General features: G+C 42.9%; 1 protein-coding gene across 2 annotated transcripts in view; it reads right to left on the bottom strand.

The window, feature by feature from the left end:
* smarca2 (SWI/SNF related, matrix associated, actin dependent regulator of chromatin, subfamily a, member 2) overlaps nt 1-14,621 on the bottom strand; it is a 39,431-nt gene extending 24,810 nt beyond the window's left edge. For both annotated transcript variants that reach the window (XM_035436212.1, XM_035436213.1), the window contains exons 1-14: nt 14,467-14,621; nt 12,502-12,761; nt 11,690-11,819; nt 8,995-9,336; nt 8,144-8,245; nt 7,671-7,938; nt 5,814-5,940; nt 5,209-5,382; nt 2,965-3,138; nt 2,499-2,669; nt 2,331-2,381; nt 1,818-1,948; nt 802-859; nt 469-569 (exon numbers count right to left, since the gene is read on the bottom strand). In XM_035436212.1, coding sequence (XP_035292103.1) covers nt 469-569; nt 802-859; nt 1,818-1,948; nt 2,331-2,381; nt 2,499-2,669; nt 2,965-3,138; nt 5,209-5,382; nt 5,814-5,940; nt 7,671-7,938; nt 8,144-8,245; nt 8,995-9,336; nt 11,690-11,819; nt 12,502-12,729 — 2,057 coding nt within the window. In that variant the 5' untranslated portion in view covers nt 12,730-12,761; nt 14,467-14,621. The remainder of the gene's footprint in view (nt 1-468; nt 570-801; nt 860-1,817; nt 1,949-2,330; nt 2,382-2,498; nt 2,670-2,964; nt 3,139-5,208; nt 5,383-5,813; nt 5,941-7,670; nt 7,939-8,143; nt 8,246-8,994; nt 9,337-11,689; nt 11,820-12,501; nt 12,762-14,466) is intronic.
* Nucleotides 14,622-20,622: the final 6,001 nt, after the last annotated feature.

Below are 20,622 nucleotides of genomic sequence, written 5' to 3'. Positions count from 1 at the left end.
CCATAATAAGCGATGTCCATACCTCCTAGTTTAATATTATGCCACAAATTACAGCAATCTGCAACCAATGTCCTGTTATTAAGCAAAGAGCAAGACTAAAAAGCTCTGTGTAGCTTCGCCTATGAGTTTGGCCAGTAAACATTATAAATAAAAAATATTTTAAATAATTCAAATAAAAATAAACAACAAACAAACAGACCAATGTCAGTCAATACTGATATGATCTGTTATTACTGAGCATTCCAAAGTGCATGTCAGCGCAAGCTGACATGCACTTCAAAGAGTTCCATTTCAAACGCCTTCTATACTCATTCTATACCCAAGTACAGCCACATAAAGGTAAAAATAGTGCCGACGCTACAAGTGACCTTTGAAGGATAAACGTGCTAACGGGCTGTGAAAGGAGCTCTTTAGCGGTGAGGGTGTAAGAGCGGCGCGCTGGTTTCGGCGGGAAGCGGGGCTACGCACGCGATGATCTGGTGCGCTTCCGTCTCCCACACGTCGTCGGCGTTGGGGTCGACGATCTTCTTCTCCTCGGACTCGGCCCGGGAAACCGCCTCGTCTTCGTCCTGCGCGGAACAGAGGGACCCCCGGTGAGCGGCTCTCTCCCAGAACGGCGGGCGAAACTTATCAAACGGAGACCGAACGGCAGTCTGTGATTAAAAAAACGGCCTGAGAGAAACCGGCGGGAGAGGACTGGGAGGAGCCGTCAGAGCCGACCGGGAGCGCCGGACTCGTTTCAAAAACCGCCGGGCTGTCGCTTTTAATGACGACGCGCGGGAAAACCGCGCAGACACAAACCTCGTCCTCGAACTCCGAGCCGCTTTCTTCGCTGTCGGACCGTGGGGCCACTTCGTATCTTTTTGATGGGGAAAAGAGAAGAGAGACACAAAGCAACTGTCAAAAGCTTTTAAAAGAGCTGACTTACATCTGAGAAATAAGTGTTTAAAGAACGAAGAAAGAATTATGCAAGGTTCGACTGTGTATCGATTCGCTAAGCGGCGATAAAATGCAACGCATTTAATGGAAATTAAAAAGAATTACTGCATGGGATCTAGTACCCAGCATGGTATCTAGGTTCTGGTTCAGGCTAATGTGTTTGGATATTCTAGATCAGGGTTTCCAAAGCCTTTACCCTGTGAAGGTTCTCTAAAACCACCATGCTGTTGCAGGTGACCCTCAATAATGTGTATAATACTAGAAAAGATGCTGGTAGTTCTTATAACATTCCTACAGAGTGTCTGAATGTTTTTTCACTGGACAGATGGAAATTGGACTCAGGTGCTAGCATCAGGGAGTCTACCGTTAAAGAGAATCACACTATGTGTGTGTAACATGCAGGTGGCAGATTTGACAGTCGTACAGACATGATGAGTGCACATGCAAGTGGAGACGGGTTATGATTAGGGTTAGGCCAGTACATACAGACGGGCGGAGGGTTAGGGTTAGGGTTAGGCCGGTATGTATAGACAGACAGGGGGTTAGGGTTAGGGTTAGGGTTAGGCCAGTACATACAGACGGGCAGAGGGTTATGGTTAGGCTTAGGCCGGTATGTATAGACAGACAGGGGGTTAGGGTTAGGGTTAGGGTTAGGGTTAGGCCCGTAGGCGGAGACGGGCGGAGGGTTAGGGTTAGGGTTAGGCCGGTATGTATAGACAGACAGGGGGTTAGGGTTAGGGTTAGGGTTAGGGTTAGGCCAGTACATACAGACGGGCAGAGGGTTATGGTTAGGCTTAGGCCGGTATGTATAGACAGACAGGGGGTTACGGTAGGGTTAGGGTTAGGCCCGCAGGCGGAGACGGGCGGAGGGCTCTCACCCAGGGTTCATCTCCAGCCAGGCCTCCAGCTGGCTGGACTTGGGCGCGTCGGTCCCCTGCAGCACCTTCCCCGTCTCCGTCTGGATCACCTTCACCGGGAGCTCGCTCATCTGACTGCTCTCATCGATCGGCTTTCATAAAAATATCATATTCATAATGTAACAAATAAGACAAGGTGAGATATCATTTAGCTGCTTTTCTTAGTGGACACCAATATCAAGGGTTATTTGCTTAGTTCAACTTATAACTTCAGAGGGCCTGGTTTACGAAGACCTTTAGCATAAGCAAAGAGAGTAACAGTATTTTTTTTTTGTTGCACCAATCGTTGGCTGTGTTTTTAGTTTTGCATGTGTTAAAAGATTTTTTATAAAATGGGTTGTTTCCGTTTTGTGTCATGCCTGAGGCCATGACTATATACACAATACAATCCTTTGAAAGTGTCATCCACTGACAGTGAAAAACATTACCACAGACATGCTGTCCATACAAGCCAAACATCTGTGACTTTCTCACCTCCCCATCCGGACCAATGGCACCCATTTCATCAGGGTTCTCATCCACTTTCTACAGACAAAGCACAAAACAGGTTACCAAGTAAGCGATGGACAATGTCCATCCAAGGAAAGCATGCATATAAACGTGGCATCAGCACCCAAGGATGCAGAGAAAGAGAAGGCAAACCTTCTTCTTCTTCTTTTTCTTCTTCTTCTCCTTGGCGGCCTGGGCGGCCTTGTGCTCGTAGACCAGGTCGGTCAGGTTGGCCACGTACTCGTCCGTCTGCTGCAGCAGGTAGGCCAGGCGCTTGTCCTTCTTCTGGTCGATGAGTTTACGGTATCCCTCCTCATCCTCAGCCTGGGGAGGGGGGCAAAGGGAGTGAGTAACCCTGGTAAAATAGCACTTAAACTCCCCCCCCCAACATCCCCACCCCATATATCCATTATCACACAACACTGATAAAACAATCACAAGTTTTAAGGATGCGGCATGGCAATGGAAAATTCCGTTGGTAAACACTGCCCGCCGAACCCATCGCTCAGCAGGGCTCTGATGGGGGATGCGGTCTGTCTGATTTTTCGGGGGTTCCCGCAGCGATAACTCAGGGGTGTTTACCACACCCGTCCGGACGGCCCGACCGCGGCCCACCTACCATCAGCCTCCTCATCCTCTCCTTCTCGATCCGCTCCGTCTCCTTCTTCTGCTCGCGCTCCGTGTTGGTGTGCCAGGTGGCGATGGCCTTGGACAGCTTCTGGATCTTTCCGGTGATGGACCGGTGATATTCCTTGAAGTCCTTGGCATGTTGAAGGATGCTGTTAAGGTATTCCTAAAAAAAAAAAAAAAAAAAAAAAAAAAGAGAGATAGCGGAGAAAGTCAATTTCTGCAAAGACTTCCTCCAATTAGTGACTCAAGTTTAGAAAGGAGCTGTTGCACAAAATGAATGAGCTGGAATAGCCTGTGTTGCTGGTGCAGGAACCCGATCATCAAATGAAGAAGGAATGCCAACCTCACACAGAAAAAAGTCTTCATAGTAAAACATTTGTTTACTGATGCTTAAAGATCATTCAAAAGTCACAAAAGGTCATCTGGACTGCATTGATACATTAGTTTGCTTTATTTTATGGATAAATTATAAAAACTATGTGATTGTGCAAAATTTGATGAGTGCATCTGATAGCCATTACATTACTTTTACTTGGCAGAAGAATTTATCCAAAGCGATGTACAATAAGTGCATACTGAAGGTCACTGGAACAACTACAAAACACAGGTCCGATAAGGTACAATACTCATTTTGTAACAGTTATTCATAGCCGTGAGCACAGTAAGTCAAGTTCACACAATAAACATTACTCTCTAGCCTAACCGATGCTAAGTCAAACTAGGTAGTGACAAGCTACAACATCAAGATAATTATATAAAGTACAATATAAGTGCTGGACGGAGGTATATGTACTGTAACATGAAAGCCGTAAATCGTTAGCTGCTAGTCGTCGTTATCCTCCGATGTAATGTACACTTTCTACACTTCTTCTGTGGTCTGTAAAAGCCTCCAGCACAAACACTGCAGGAGTCCTTCCTGCTCCTCGACTTCCTTGTCATATTTCATTTTGTTAGTTTCCTCCATCTGAGACCTTCCAGATGCAGGAATAAATTTCTTATCGACTGCCTGAGACTAAAATAGAAGAAGTACTCGAGCTGGATCAGCCGTCATCTCTGTAATGTAAGTGCGTGTTTTCGGGTAATTTCGTAAATTTGTTTTTGTATATGCCTGGTCGGCTTCCGCTTAGAATATAAACGTCTCCTCATCAGCGGAGCCCAACAAGTTATTCATCACAGCGCACGGAGACATGACAGAAACGAATCAAAAAAGAGAAAATGATTACCTCTCCCGATTTTATGAGTGAGTACGCCACAACTGATTTCACAATTCAGCAATGCATAACATTCACTTAACATTTATGAATCCCTTGAAGCAATTTTTTTAAGACACCCAATACCAAGATCATTTTCAGAAGCCTCCTGTATTTATATCTGAGTTTTGGATACAGGGCTTTTGCCGCCTCATCTCAGTACTGTTTACCATACTGCGCTTACAGGAAGGCACACTAAATTGCATTGCTTCTGTCTTTACATTCCTGCCTGTTGCCATCAAGGTGGTAGGCAAAACCAGAGGTACACATTGCTCTTTAGCTACCTAACCGGACTACATGCATAGTCAGACTACACTAAGGTCCTTAGCTAATTTATTAAACTACTGTGACTAAAACGATGACTGTGTTTGCAGGTATTGACCCCTCCATACAGAGGAAAAACTCGAAAACCTAGACTTCATTCATTCAGTGTTTATTTCACTCAGGCCTGTTTGATTTGAGTGTACCCAGCACCCAGATTGACTATAATAGCAAGGAGAGCATAAAGACTTGTATTTAAATGGAAAGTTAAGGACAAATGTTAACAGAACCAAGACCCTGGTGTTCTCACTAATTGAGACATTTGTGACAGCTGTGAGCTAAAACGAGCGGACCAGTTTAGCCTGGCTGGGCCCAGGTTCACCTGTTCGGGCCCAGTTTAGCCTGTTTGGACCCTGACTGGCCTGGTTTAGCCCAGCCGAGCCTGGCCGGGCCCATTTTAGCCTGGTAAGATCAGTTTAGCCCATTTCAGCCCGGTTTGGCTCGCTCAGACCCAGTTTAACTTGTTTGGGCCCGGTTTAGCCTGTTTGGACCCAGATTTGGCCAGGTTTAGCCCACCTGGGCCCGGTTTGGCATGTTTGGACCCAGATTGGCCAGGTTTAGCCCAGCCGGGCCCGGTTGGGCCTGTTTGGGCTCAGTTTAGCCCACCTGGGCCCAGTTGGGCCCAGTTGGGCCTGGTTGGGCCCGGTGTGCTGAAGCAGTACCTGGTGCTTCTGCCTGCGCTTCCTCTCCTGCTCGATCTTCTGCTGCTTCTCCAGCTTCTCGGTCATGCGGGCCTCGCGCAGGGTCTGCCGCTTGCTGCGCTTGTAGGCCTTGGAGTTGAGCGCCGTCTCCAGGGTGGTGTCGCGCCGCATGCAGGCCACCACATCCTGCCTCAGCTGCCAAAGAGAGGGCGGTGACACTTTCCCACCAACCAATCAGAAGACTTCCAGGACAAAATGGCTAAATTCACTTTTACTGTATCAATGCAGAATTATCTAATAACTTGAAATTTGTATTGGAGTCTGAGGCCAAATAGACTCACTGAAGATTAGTCAAACGTTGAGACTCTTGCGTTATAACATTTCAAACACAGTGTTTGGGTACGATTTTGCTTTCTCGTGTTGTTGAACTTTCAGAACCATATGGCTGTCCTAGAAGAAAAAATGGCATGCAAAGGTGGCTATTTTAATGCAATAATTAAATTATTGTTTTGTAAAATATATATTTTTTTTAAATCTCCGATTGCTTGAAAATTGTGGGTGTATTGAAACTAGCAGTAGCGTATCATAGAGTGACCCAAACCCAAACAAGGCCAATTAAGCAGTACCTGTCTCTGAAAGTTAAGCAGCCTCAAGGCCTTTAACTCCACTGTCGCTTTTGTTCTCAGGTCAGGGGGCAAAGAACCAGGCAAATTCTCCAGCTCCTGGATTCTGTGAGCAATCCTAGCCTGGAGCCTGCATTGAAAGAGAGAGAAAAAAATAAGAGCTGAACTGATGCACTGTTCTTTTCTGCCCCCTACTGGTAAAACGTGATTATTGCATGAGATGCACACAAAGACCTGGATTTAATCAAACAACATTCTCAACACTGACACATACATCCAAGTGTTTGTTTTACGTCAGTTTGCTGTCTTCAGAAATCGGCAGAATTAGGTCACCAACTGCCTTTGTGAATAAAAACAAACAAACTGGGATTTATTCGTATGAGTCGAAGTTAACCACAAACATTTATTGAATCCAAGTCTTTCAACCAGCCAAAAAGGGACATCATTATTTAAAGCACCAGCATCTCATAGCCTTTAAAAATACACAGACACCACTCAAGTTCTGCACCAAAGAAATATACATAGAGATATTTGTATTTTGTCACAAGAGCAAAATAGATTAATCCATCCTTGTCTAACCATCAGTGAACCACATTATTAGGACTTAAGTAATAAGCATTATACAGTGAAGCAAATATGTGACCAATACACTCTATACAAATGACAAATATGTTCCAGTACACTCTAATAGTCACCCGATATCACATAAAACAGAAAGAATTTCCAAACAAGTATCTTCTTTGTTATTGACGTTAAGGTGATCTATCGCAGCATTCTCCAACATATGCAAATTCAGTTCTGCAAAAAGAGAACGCCTTCCTGCATGCATGCAGTTCTCACGTGTGGTTCTCACCCTTCCCGCCCATTTCCGCTCAAACAACCTTTATGTTTGGTCACACAAGCAGTCTGGTCCAACTCAATCTAAATATTTGCTGTCTGCAAAAGGCCTACGGTGTGTAATAGGACTTCTGTCCAAAGTTCACAAATCCACCTCACTTTATCCTCCGGCTAAATGTAGTCCTTGAACTTGAAGTACTACTTAAACAGTCTCCACCCTTCCGAGTTTAGAGAAGAGAATTTATTTCTAACATCAAGAGGGACGGTGGAAGAGCATGGAGGAGCATCCTAATTAGAGTCCCCCTAACTGGCAGCACTGGTCTGTGACTGCCATTACTCCAGATGGCATTCCATGAATAAAACATCTCGAGATCACAGAAAATAGGGGTGCCTAGTCATGGTTGTCCGAATCCCCGGCCAATGATGAAACGGACACAACGAAAAGCAACAGATTGCTCGGTCACAAGACAGACCACAAAATGTTCCAAAAGTCCAAAAAACCTGGCTCCACCACAGAAAAATTGTCCTCACTGCAAAAAAGAGGATTTTTAACGAGCATGTAAGTGGCTTGAGTTTAGAGTAGGTTTTTTGGAACATTTTTTTCTTCAGAATTCTAACTCAGAGTTCTAGAACTCCATTGCTCTCAGTTACCAGTGATGACTGTTACATCATCATTAGAATGTTTGGTTCAGAACATTCTAATCACATACAGCACACTATTCATTTTGGCAAGGTCCAAAAAATGAATGGGAGTCAACTGGGAGCCAGACAACAAAAAGGAACGGTGATGACGTTAACGGTCAGCAGGGACAGCCGATGTTGTATTCACGCTATGCAAATACAATGTACCCCATTGTATTTGCATAGCGTGAATGCAACATCGGCTCCACAAAATGACCTATGTTATACCAATGAGAAATATCCCTATAAAAGGTTAAGGGTAGCCTGCACCCTGCTGACCTACAGGACCGGGCCAGGCCTGGGTGAGGGAGTGCGCAGAGCGGTTTGGGTCGCCTGAGGTACCTGTACTCCCTCTCCTGCAGGATCTCGGCGGGGTCCAGGCCCTGGGGCTTCTGGATGGGCGTGATGCGGTTCTGCTTCTGCTGCATCTGGAACATGGGCGAGGGCTGCCCCGGGAGCTGCTGCTGCTGCTGCTGCTGCTGCTGCGGGACCGAGGTGCTGGGCATGGGCGGCGGGGCCGACGGCATCTGCGGCGGGGCGGGGGAGGGCCTCCCGCTCGCCGCCGGGACCGCCAGCTTCTGGGGGGTGCCCGCCACGTCGCCGCTTTGTCCTGAAACGAGCGCAAGCGGCTGAATTCACTGAGACGTCTCCGAAACTTTGGGCAAATTTCAAATCATTCACAAGGAGAAGAAATCCACAGCAATGCCTGAACTCTGTACGTGGATCAATTCTTTTTTATGGTAAGAATTTCAGGGCAGTTCATCTAGTTCTTTCTTACAAAAGAAAGTACTGAAATGTACTGAAATGACACACACCTTCAGGCCAGGGTTTCGGTCCTGGCATGGGGGCGTGTCCTTGCATCCCAGGGGTGGGGCATGGTCCCGATGGAGGCCCGCCCATGGGATGCACTGGCATACCTGCAAACCAATCACGGTCCACCAAACACAGGTGAGTAAACAGTGCAGGCATTCGCCCACATTCAGCACAGCTGGAGCACCTGCACAGGCAGCATCACAACAGGCCTAATTCAGCCTTGATCTCACAGTCTGTTAAACATTACGTCTTCATCTAACCGTTGCTCGATAAATGCTAACACTGTCGTGATTATTTAGCACGATGGCTCAAGAATGCAACTGCACAGTAAAATGTTCAGTGTTAAATGAACTGTTACAGAGTCCATTTGGTCCCTCTTGGGGGTTCAGACCAAAAATGTGCAACGCGACGAACTGCAACTGGCGACTATTTGCCGTGTTCTAGAACTCACCACCTGCAATAAGACAAGCTGAATGGCCTGCAACAGCAAGCTCCGGCATCTGACGTTCTGAGCCAGGTACACAGTAAAATGTCCTTTGTGTTAATTCAACTCTAACCATGTTAATTCAACTTCAACAGATAAAATTTGGTCCCACTCTAGAATGTGGGACTAAATGTTATTAGTTACAGCTGAATTAACACTATTAGAATTGAATTACCACTGCACGGTTTACTGCGAATTTCACACAGCCGCAACTCCTCTCTGCAACATTCTAAAAGGGTTTGGTCATGTCGCCATTCTCTGGTCTGAATTGGGCGGTAAAGCTCAAATGACGCGAGGCGTCTTGCTGCGTGTCATGCGGCACATGGACGAGCGTGTCACGCGGCGCGCGGACGAGCTCCGCCCACCCACCTGGGGGCCTGCTGTAGGGCGCGCTGGCGGGCTGCTGCTGCATGGTGGGCAGGCTCCTCTTGCCCTGCACGGCCAGCTGCAGGTTCTCGGGCAGCGGCTGGCCCCGCCCCAGGATCTTGTAGGCCAGGATCTGGGCGCGGAGCTGCTGGAGCTGCACGGGGCTGAAGGCCGAGGGCCCCCGCCCCTGCTGCTGCTGCTGCCCGAGGGCCTGGGGGTCCCCCGGCATGATGGGCCCGCCGGGCTGGGCGGGGGGCATCTGGGGGGGCGTGGGACCCCCTCCGGACATGGGGCTGGAGGCGTGCTCGGGCACCCCCATGGGGGACGGGTGAGGGGACATGTAACCTGTAATGAGGCAGGGTAAATATTTGTCTCTCAGTGCTATTTGTAAAACTGATATTCCACTTGCAGATTTATTTTTCTCATTTAACACAATTAAAAACAGTAAAAAGAGACAACTTCATTCTTAACCAGTGAACATTTGAACAGATTAAATTGCCCTACTCAAATGGCTCAGAGCAACCAAATTACTAAAACCATTTGAGTAAACATTATTTAATAAACCTGCCAGCATTGCATGTACAACCTGAAATTCTGCTGTGTAAAATTGAAATAATCTGCAAAAGGCCTTGGTAAGCTGTAACAATAGCACATGGTCTAGTTTCAAGTTTAGTGCAATGTATCTCAATAATAATCAGTCAGGACTATCTTATTTGTTTCTATCTTATTTGTTTTTTTTCCACTGTATTTTTTTGAAATTATTATTTTCAGATCTATGAAGTGAAATGAGACAGTATTAAGTAGTTGTGTATTTTTACATTTGCTCCTACAAATGTCAAATTCAAACAGTGTGTAGGTTGATTCACCTTGTCTGACAAAAACACTAATATTAATTACCTGTACACACTAAACAAATGAATTAGTTAGCACGTATCACCCTTTAATACACTTTTTTTTACCCATTTCTGAATGCATACCAGCTCAAACCTCAGCCAAATGTTCCATTTGGAAACACCTCTAGTTGACTGTATGATCCATTTTTAATGAAATATTTCTAACCAGACGTGAGATACAGCTTGTAGCTGGATATTGGGCAGCACTGGATTAATACGGTCTGAGGAAAAGGGGAGCAGCTGTGGACGTTGCACTCAATGATTTCTGAGGGACGGATGAACGCTTTGACCACGGGCACTTGACTTGACGGGTTTTCCTCTCTTTAGTACAGTACATGGTCCATGTGAGACTCACCAATGGCAGATGGCCCTCATCTGTGGACCCTGCTGGTGGGGGTAGTAATGTATAAATAGCCTTGCTGCCAACAGTAACTGTATATATATCCGTGTGTGTGTGTCTGTGTGTGTGTGTGTGCGTGTGTGTGTGGGAGTGTGTGCATGTGTGTGTGCACACGTGCATGTGTGAGCACATATGGATGTTAAGAACTGTTTTGAACAGTGTTATTTTTTATACAAACTTCAAAAAAAGTAATCTCTCTTGTTATACTGAAGTAATGCGCATATATTACTAGTGAATTAGTGGTATAACCAAGAAATTAATAATCAGGTATCAAGAGTTTCCTCTTCAAAATATCTCAGAAAATTTCAAAGAATAATATTCTCCCTTTAAGATGGTCAAACTGCTAAATTATCAGCTAGATACCTTGTTACCTTGCTAATTGCTTACATCTGAAAGTTAACTTTATTTAAGTGACTATTATCAGTGACAAACTAGGTAGTTAGATTAAAAACAACAGACCACCAAGACCTTTTTTAAAACCAAAGAAGTGATAGCATGTGATACAAGTATTTTTAAAACCAAAATAGTGATAGCAGTGACAGTTTTTTAAAACCAAAGAAGTGATAGCAAGTGACAGAAGTTTTTTAAAAACCAAAAAAGTGATGACAAGTGACAGTTTTTTTTTAACCAAAGAAGTGATAGCAAGTGATGGAAGATTTTTAAAAAAACCAAAGAAGTGATAGTAAGAGATAGAAGTTTGTTTTTTTTTAAAGCAAAGAAGTGTTAGCAAGTGACAGAAGTTTTTTTTTTTTTTAAACCAAAGAAATGATGGCAAGCTAAATGGAGCCACAAGTAGTTATTTACAGCCCTTGCTGGCTGCGTGCACATCAGCATATTCCCCGGCTCTACGGGGAGCCCGACTCCCGCTGTGCAAAATCAATGTGGAGCCGAGAGAGGAGAAATAATGAAGTGTTAACAAACAGGATTAGCCGCAAATAGCCACTTTCCCTCGCTCGCGCCTCGGTGTGAAACGGAGATGAGAGCAGATTTCACCGTCCCAGGCTGAGCGTTTCGGGAGAAAAAGGAAAAAAAGCTAAAGCTGACAGATCAGACTGCGAAGACCGAAGGTGCCATCCTGGAAATTCTGTCACCACATTTTTTAAACTTTAACGCTTATAGCATTGTTCAGAAACGAGAGCTTTTAAATTTCGATTTTTCCTTCTCTGAGTAATATCGAAAACATAACCAGCGTGCGTTTTACAAATTTATCAGACCAGAACGACAGAATGCAAAATAAATAAATTAATAAATAAATAAATAAATAAAAACAATAAAACGCTACATTTCTCACCCTGGACTACGCCGTACCCGCCAAGAGCCCTCTACCAGCAGAAAGGCAATTTGGCAGCAAACCTGACGCCGTTTAACTGTGCGGAGCTGGCAGCGCCAGCGGGGGGCGCCTTACCTTGGCTGAGCTGGTCCATCGGGCTCTGAGGGGGCCCCATGCCGCTGTGCAGTGATCTCATGCCCATGCCCTTCATCTGGGCGAAGTGCATCTCCTCCCCCATTCCTTTGTCGTGCATGCCTTCCATGGGCTGAAACCGTGCAAACAGAGCTGGAATGTGTTACCGCGTCCATTTTTCTTCTCCAATAAACACGACGTCGCCGCGACGGTCACGTGTACACGGGAAAAGCTCGCCCGGTCTTGGCCGTCTTCCCTAAGTGCCAGTAAAACTAATGGCGTGTGCGCGCGGGGTGTGTAAATAGAATGACTGGACGATTTCGCGCCGCGAGGCTCATAAATTCACCCGCAGTGGCTACCAGCACGACCGACGGGCAATATCATGCGCAATCGCCTGCTTTACAATGTGTCGTGCTATCGCCCTATCGCCTCAGGTGTGAGAATGTGGTGATTCTAGCTCTGTTCAAAACCCCGTCGTCTCAAACGCATTATGTCCTGCGCTTATATCTACACAGCATTAATGTATCATTGTTAAAAGTCTGGATAACAGTTGCAGCTAAATGAATAAATGTAAACGTACAGCGTGTGTGGTTGGCAAACACCTTATCTGATGGCTGACTGAAGTGAAGCCCTGGTCACCCTACCCAGGCAGAACACTCTATTAACACAGTACAATGTCCAGTGCTAATTCGGCTCTAACAGTGTCAATCCAACTCTTTAACAGTTAACATTCGGGCCCACTCCGGAATGTGGGACCAAATGCTATCTGTTAAGAGCTGAATCAACACTGCGCATTCTGCTGTGCAGAACCGTACCTTGTGCATCTGATGCATGCCTTCTGGGGGGTAATCTCCTGGACCCTGGCCTGGAAGGCTGTGCGGGACACTGGGCGGGCCAGGACTTGGACCCATCATGCTGTGCACAGAACCAGGAGAGGGGCCCGGACCAGGACTGGGGCCCAGAATGGGTCCTGGAGACATGCCCGGACCGGGAGAAGGGCCAGGGTGGGACATCGCACCCGAGGGGTCCGTAGGGGTCGACATCAGTGACAATGTCACTTCAGCCCTCTGCAAGCCTGTAGATGCAGGAATGACTTAAATCCTAAACAAAGCCTAAGTTCTCCACGAGGCAGATAATAAAATTAAAAACGTGCAGACATGGATTTTCCCTTAGTAAAAGTCTCTTTAATAAGCTTAACCGACACAATAGAATTTATATGTTCCTCGAAACAATGACGCCCAAGTTGGCTGTATGTGCAAAACTTAAATCTAGGTCAACCCTCGTGATTTTAAAAAAAACACTGGATCTGTTGTTTTTCTGGGGGCAAGGCTGAAATGTTGTGTTTATAATAAAGTCCTTCTTAATCACACCGTTCAAAATAGTGGGAAGTCCCAGCGAGGGACATAACGGTATCCCTATCACTGCAGAGCAAAGCGTGCCCCAATTTGCATAACAAAAAGCTATTCATCACTGTGACACGCCTTCAAGCTGACCCCTTTCGACTGCTAAAAGGTACATCAAAGCCTGAAAATGAACTACACATGCCAATATTAATGAAGCGCACGCCATGTCTCTATTAATAAACCAAACACGCTCAAATTGTAATCGAGCTGGTTGGCCAGCTAGTTGGGCTTAGCGCAAGCTAATTTCTCGCAAAAAAGAACTGTTTTTCGTCTTGGCGTAGTTCCAAAAATAGCTGTTAAAAATGAATTCATAAGTGTCCACTCAGTAATCGTTTATGCACTGAAACTTAATGTTTATCCACGATTTCTTTACTACCTTAAATACGTAATGTAACGAATATATAGGGCTATCCGTCAGGTCCAGAAAAGTGGATTTCATGTTTTTTAATGAGTTTGCACGAGGCCTGTAAACGTTACATTTACGAAAAAACGAACATTTTTCAGCTTGCTATATAGTGCCTAGAAGCTAACTACATAGTCTAGTGAGCTAACTTACCTTGCAAATTATAGCAACAATAGCTACATGCCAAGTTAAAAAATCGATATCGACATTTTCAGGTATCAATATTCTGTTAGTCTAATTACAATATCCACATGGCACAGGAAGACACTAGCATTCACGTTAGCAAGCTAACATTAGCTTTACACTTCCTGACTAAAAATATTAGCACGCTAAGTTAGCTTGTCTGACCGCAGGCCTCAACTTGTTTCACCCCTTGCAAACTTCATCTTTAAACTTCAGCTAACCTCAGACAGCAATGTATATTTTTCCACCATTACTGGTCAGGGACAATGTTTTCCTGTCAAATTTAGTTATGAAACAGTGACTGTCGAGTTCACTCATATTTTATGAAAGCAAAATGCCCGTTTCTAAAATGTACTGTACCCGCTACAGTACACAGCGAGGGCACTGCTATGTTTTGGGAAGGCTCTACTGATTGGATCATGATGGCTTCCCCGACCGCTGGTTCTCTGTCCTGTAACGCTACCCCTAACTCATCTACCGCAGCTCATCAAAATCAGGGAAAAGTTCACATAGGATTAAATGTGCCATGAATCGCGCATACAGCATATACCAGTAATCGTGTCAACTTGTACATTTTATGCATAATGTAGGTCAGCGCAAAAGCGATTTAGCTTGCTAGCCTGCTAGTATCAATAATAAGTTCAGAAAAGCAAGCGCTAATGCTACAGGCTAGCGTCAGATTTTACAGTAATGTGCAGCACGTATTAATTTCACACAATCTTCTTTATAGAACTGTTGCAAACACTTAAAATCAACCGTCGTAAAATAAAATGGATATAAGTCCCGTTTACCTTATAGAAGAATACGAAGAAATTGCACCCAAAAATAATATTTCGGTTTCAAAATATGACTGCCATCAACAGTTCCCATCCCCCCTATTTTGCTGACACCTTCAAGTTCAGATTTTTTTTTACATGTACAGTTTTGATTCGTTGATACTACAGGAAATACCACCCAACTCCACGAATGATTGGCTCAGGAGCTCATCAATTCTGTTTTCTTTCTTGTTGGGCGGAGCCCTGTAGCCCTCAAATGCGCAGAAAGTACTGGAACAGTGCATGCAATCCAGAAAAAAATTCTTTATGATCGGAATGGGACAACTGTGTGGACGCTTAGGATCAACGTCGTTGGATGAAACTCGAAAACGTTTCCTTTTCGGTGCAAAATGATGTGAAATAAAGACAGCGACGAAGCTGTGCATTTAAATCCAAATGACAAAACGTTACTGTAGTCGTTTTTTGCTGGGCATGTGGCGAGTTTACAACCTGCCTAGCAGTCACCCAGCTTGCCCAAAATAGATCTAGGTGTGTTTCTATTCCGCAATTGTCAGCTAGATAACTCCACCAGTAAGTCGCTAAAATTCAATTCCTTTGGACACATTTTCAAATCATTTATCGCGGATTACGAAGCGTGTGAAAACCTTGCTTTATAACTAACTAGCGCAATCTTCATTTCTCTTTTGACAGAACTTCAACGTCAAGGTGAATTATGTCAATCATGCAGCGTCATCAAGTAGATGTAGCGAAAGAATCCTGTATCAAGTTACTTTGGTAATGTTATGCTCATACAATATTATTTAACTACAGAAACACGACGAAAATAGCGCTCACCTCTTTCTAACGATCATTGCGAAGCAAACATAATTTTGAACCACGGATTGATTTTCGGCCACTTTTAAAATTGACATACTGACCTTGTTGGTCGCCTGCCTTAAGTGGGTCAATGAAAAATGGATTCCCTCTCATGGCTCCTTCCCAGACTTTTTGTTTGTTGCTCCAAGGTAGTTCAATGCTTGTATTTTAAGTACAGGCTCTGTCGACAATATTTTGTATTTTTGTGAAATAGCCTTAGAAATAAATTAGATTTTATTTTCAGTTAAACATACTCATATCTATGTCCACAAAATGTCAAGGGAATGGTTACACTTTTAGAGTGGTCAAAACTATATTTCAGATCGGGTGTACTTGTATTCATTATATTAATGGATTTTGATTTAACACCATATTTAACTTTGATTCTGTATATGTGTAAATTAAAATGTATGCATTAATGGTGCCATTTGCTGATATTTATAATTGAACGTAAATAAATATTTATAGGTAGAATGCCAAAGGTTGTGATGGGATAAGAAATATTTTGCGTGTACCACTTTCAACCACATGATGGCAGCAATGACTTGTACTACAGCACTGGGTCCACCATTGCTCGCAAACATTCTAGAGGAACTTGTCTGGGTGAATTTGCGTAGACATTAGCGGTCACCATTATTATTGGCATGAACACCTGGGTAGACAGAGAACCGTCCTTACACTCTAAGCAAACATGTCTAGTTCTAAATGGTCGAAAACAAACTAAGATTTACATTCTGTTATTAATAGTTCAATGAACTCTGCCTTAGATGGGCTAAGGTAAACAAGATGAGCTGGGTACATTTGCATTCTCTGATATAAAAAACCTTTGTTTTTTTAGCACAGAATCCCAGCTGTTTCCATGAATCGTTTTATTTGTTTAAACGTGAAAGTTTAGAGTCCCTAAAACAACTTTCCGATCATTATAAAACATGCATGGTGCATTCAGCATCACCCTGTTGTATCTAATATGGTGTATCCAAATTTGATTTGACTATTTTTATTTCATTTTACATAAATCTATATTGTCTTAAGTACTCATATATATGAGGCCTTTTGCATATACAATGAACAAATAAATAAACTTTTTTTCAGTTGTTTAACTGTTGGTATACCAAAAGTGTTTTAATTTTTATTTAATGTTCTTTGATTCTTGTCATCTGTTTGGAACCAAAATAAAGTGTGAATAAAGTTTTATGCGTCTTTCTTGCAAAAGTAATCAGTGGCAGTTAAAAACTGATGTAGACATGGTTCTGTCAATTACCTGAAACCTATTAACAGAAATACCAGTCCTTCACACTTCGTGCTTCCAGTTTTCTGTCACAGTGTTCTGGTTTTCTAGGATGGATCCACCTGTGTAATTGCATCAGGTGGGCAGTGACCGCATGGTCAGTGTTTGAATGACAGATTAGGATCTTGCGGTTGTTCCCCTGCCTGAAGACGCTAACCACACATCCAAATTAGCACCCCACACAGGTGTACAGCACATAGTGTTCATTTCTCAGGTCATGGAGTGTGAAAATGCTTTGAAATGGTGTAGATACCATTGTTCTTGCCATGACTGAATATGACTGGAGAGGTATTTGGGCAAAGCTTGTTTAAAACTCCTTCAGTTTATCTCTTACAATTGTAGACATTCTCTATTTCATATTGTTATAGTAGAAATAGCAAATTAATATGTCACATATACATAAATTCTTATAATTCAACTATAGACATCTCAATTAGTCAGTGGCTTTCTGATGTAACTGAAAAACTATGTATATATATATATATATATATATATATATATATATATAACTGTATTGTTTTCAAATGAAGGTAGTCTGACATGATACTGTAAATGTCATCTCTATATCTCAATAACAAAAGGTATTATTTTGTAAACTAGCATGCGGTGATAATGTGCACCTTCAGAACCTTCCCAGCACCCCCTGCAAGAATTACTCATAGTTATCTATTTAATCTTTTGTATTGAATGGCAGATTCCCTTTGTGAATCCAACCATAGGGAAACATCTCTTTCAGCCTACAGCTGAATCGCAGCATTCATTTAGAGCACAACAGAGGCACGGGTTGCATCCAGGAATATTTGAATAGTTTATGGCCACATATACAAAACTCGGAGCCAGTGTCTAGTAATTACTTCCCCACCTCAACAACCTCCACCTTTCTTGTCTTCTTCAGATAGGATGTGTGCAAGGTACCTGCATGTAAATCCATCCAAATAAACCCTCTGAATCTATTTACGAGGTTTAAAGCTCCATTTGAACTTTATTGGCCAGGAAAGGACTCTCCCCACATGTATTTGTCAGTAAAAATATTGGTGGTTGTGGTTACAATTCACCCTTAAACCAGAGATTGACTGAGCCTGTTTAGGCTTACCAGCATGAAAGTATTCAAGCCTTATTGGTCTATTAAACTAATAAGTCAAACCACATTAGCGCACCAGATACAAACAGAAGAGAAGCAATTTGGAGTTAAGAGGATTCTTTTAACAAAGAAAGCCTTGATAAAAAGTTAACATTATTTCATTTTATTTTATTTTATTTGCTAAAAAGCTTATATTTTTAAAATGACCTGAACCATACCTCGATATCACAGCAGCTGGAATGTGAAAATATTTCTACTATTCATTATTTTGTTTTATATTTAAATGTCAAAAAGTTCTGTTTTTCATCATGCAAGACATAAAATGGCAAACTTAATGAAGTTATCATTTAAAAATGAAAAGCCGATGACAGCTTTTTTTTAAAATCAGTTTGTTGCTAATACGAATATGCCAATACTTAATTATTACAATTGAAATTTAATCAACCACTCACAATCTCGCCTAGTTTATCCCTCTCAAATCATTCTGCGTTTGTTTTTGTTGACGACATTTAAGCCTACTTCAGGACTATAAATCTTAGAATACTTCCATTCTTGTGACCACGTTATTTCTCGTAGCCTATAACCGAGGCCATGCGTTCTTTTTTCGATACATGACTGTGTAAACTGGTTTAAACAAAACAGTTTAAAAGTTAAAAACTGAGAGGATGCCATTTAAAGGTATCGAAATAATTCTCGATATTTTTCACATAATTCAAAGGTTACATCACTCGAATCTGCGATTAACAGATGATGTGCACAATCTAAAATGTTTCTGTTTGAAGTACAAGCAGTGCGACATTAGCACTGGAAGTGGGGCTATACAATCATAACTCTGGCCGAGTCAGATATTAAGGCTAATGCTTGTTTCAAATTTTGTCAATAAAGTTTGCTGCAAAAGATGGGTGTTCTAGTCAGTGAAACGATTGGCCCTATCCCTCACAATGACTTTTTATATATCCTGCTGCCTGTTGTGTGGAACATAAAAGACGGTCATCAAATTGTAGCATTCATATGCGTTTTTAAACCTGTAGGAAAGTCTGATGGGTGCTTAGTCTATGCCTTGTTTTGCTGTTTTCTTTCAGCGTTCCGAAAGTGGTAGACTTTCAGTCTGTATCTGTATAATCACAATTAATGGTATCGATATTTTAAATAATAATAATAATAATAATAATAATAATAATTATTATTATTATTATTATTATTATAGCTAATTATTGCATAGGTTAGTTAATTTTCCAAAGATGTTGTAGCCACTATGCTTTTACACTTTATTGGATAATTCCTCTGAGCGCTAACTCAGGACATTAAACAATCAAATAATTTGAAGAGAATAGGGTCCTTTCTGCTTACAGACAGCATATGGCTTATTATTATTATTATTATTATTATTCACAGCAATCATTGTCATAATATACTGGGGACATACAAAGAAAGGTAGTTTTATTGCAAATGTGTCAATATTCTTCTCATGCCATGAAAAAGGTTTGCCTTTGTTATCTTGTAAGGCCAGTTCATATATGCGTCCTCTTCATGAAATAAAGAAACCAAAGACTTAAAGTCACCCACTAAGTTACTCCAGTTGACTCTTGGATCCAATAGGTGTCCATTCTCGCAGCTCCACTGCAATAAAGCACTTCCTAAACACCCCTCATGGCCAGTTGGGTGCTCTCCGTCTTCTTCATGAGATGGCCCTGGGATGATGTTTATTATTTATCTGCTCTCTTCATGTCCTTCTCGTGAAAAGGAAGGACACTCAGTGAGATTTATGGGCAGGTGCTGCGTGTCTCCCATCGCCTGACCCCCGCTCCTCGGTGCGCCGGCGCTCGATTCGCGAAGCCGCGTTTTTAGCGGCCTCGCGGGACCGAGATCTGATGGGGAGCGGCGCGGAAAATCTTTTTCCAAGATGGTGCGGGATTCCAGAGAGGTCGCGTACGAGGCAGAAATAAAAGAAGTGCTGTCAGCGGAGGGCCCTTTGTAGTTGTCTTTGTTGCAGGTGCTCTGCCAGTCATTATTATAAGCCACCCCCACCCCGTTGATTATCGCAACCTGCCTGACATCTGCTTGTCTAACTAAGCCATTGAGGCAGGCCTGGAGGGCTCTTCCCACATGTACATACTCTGTCTGAGGACGGGCACATCCATGGTGTATGAAGTTCCGCTACCTTGATTGAAAGTAGTACTGAGGATGTACACAACAAATGGCTGCATTTTAACGCCCTGGGAACTCTGAGTCTACCTAAACTGGTCCAAAACCAGGGGAAATTGGAGACCAGCTCAGTGAGATCTTTTGAATTCCTTTGGGAATGTCAGAAATCCAATCCATGTGCAATATGTTTACCGTGCAGGGATTGTCTCCTTTATATACACCAAGAAATGCAACTGCAGTGCTACGTATGCTAGAAAGCAGTAAGCACAATATGTTAAACTTTAGAAGGCCAATTCGAAACAGTAGTCCACTAAAATAAATAGCCCTTCCCCTGCCCCTCACCACACTCACAAGCTGTTTCCATTCACATTAGACAAACTCATCAAATACCAAGCAAGGAAAGTAGTACATGATGTTACAAAACTGCACACAACTTCAGCAAAGCTACAAATATTCCAAATTCAAGGGAATAAAGTTTCTAGCTTTGCTTCCTTCAGTCAGTCTTTAATCTTTTTTTTACTTAACTTTGAAAAGCAGGAAACAGTGATTAATGTTGAATAATACTGCAATTTAAAAACAGAAAAAATGTAAAGCTGATATAAAACACCAGTACGGTGCGAAGTAGGCAACCCTAACCTGCAATGTGTTTTGAACTTGTCACAGTGAATACTTTTAGCTCTTTACCTATGACATCAGTTGAGTACCTGCCCATCAGCACACACTGGGCATCTGTGAACAGTTAAACACACTTCACCTTAAAAGTAATATACCTCATCTATTCTGATTTACCACTGCTAGCAAC

The sequence above is a fragment of the Anguilla anguilla genome, chromosome 10 (assembly GCF_013347855.1).
Source record: "Anguilla anguilla isolate fAngAng1 chromosome 10, fAngAng1.pri, whole genome shotgun sequence".
In the NCBI taxonomy this organism is placed as follows: domain Eukaryota; kingdom Metazoa; phylum Chordata; class Actinopteri; order Anguilliformes; family Anguillidae; genus Anguilla; species Anguilla anguilla.
This window is presented reverse-complemented; position numbering and strand designations above follow the sequence as displayed.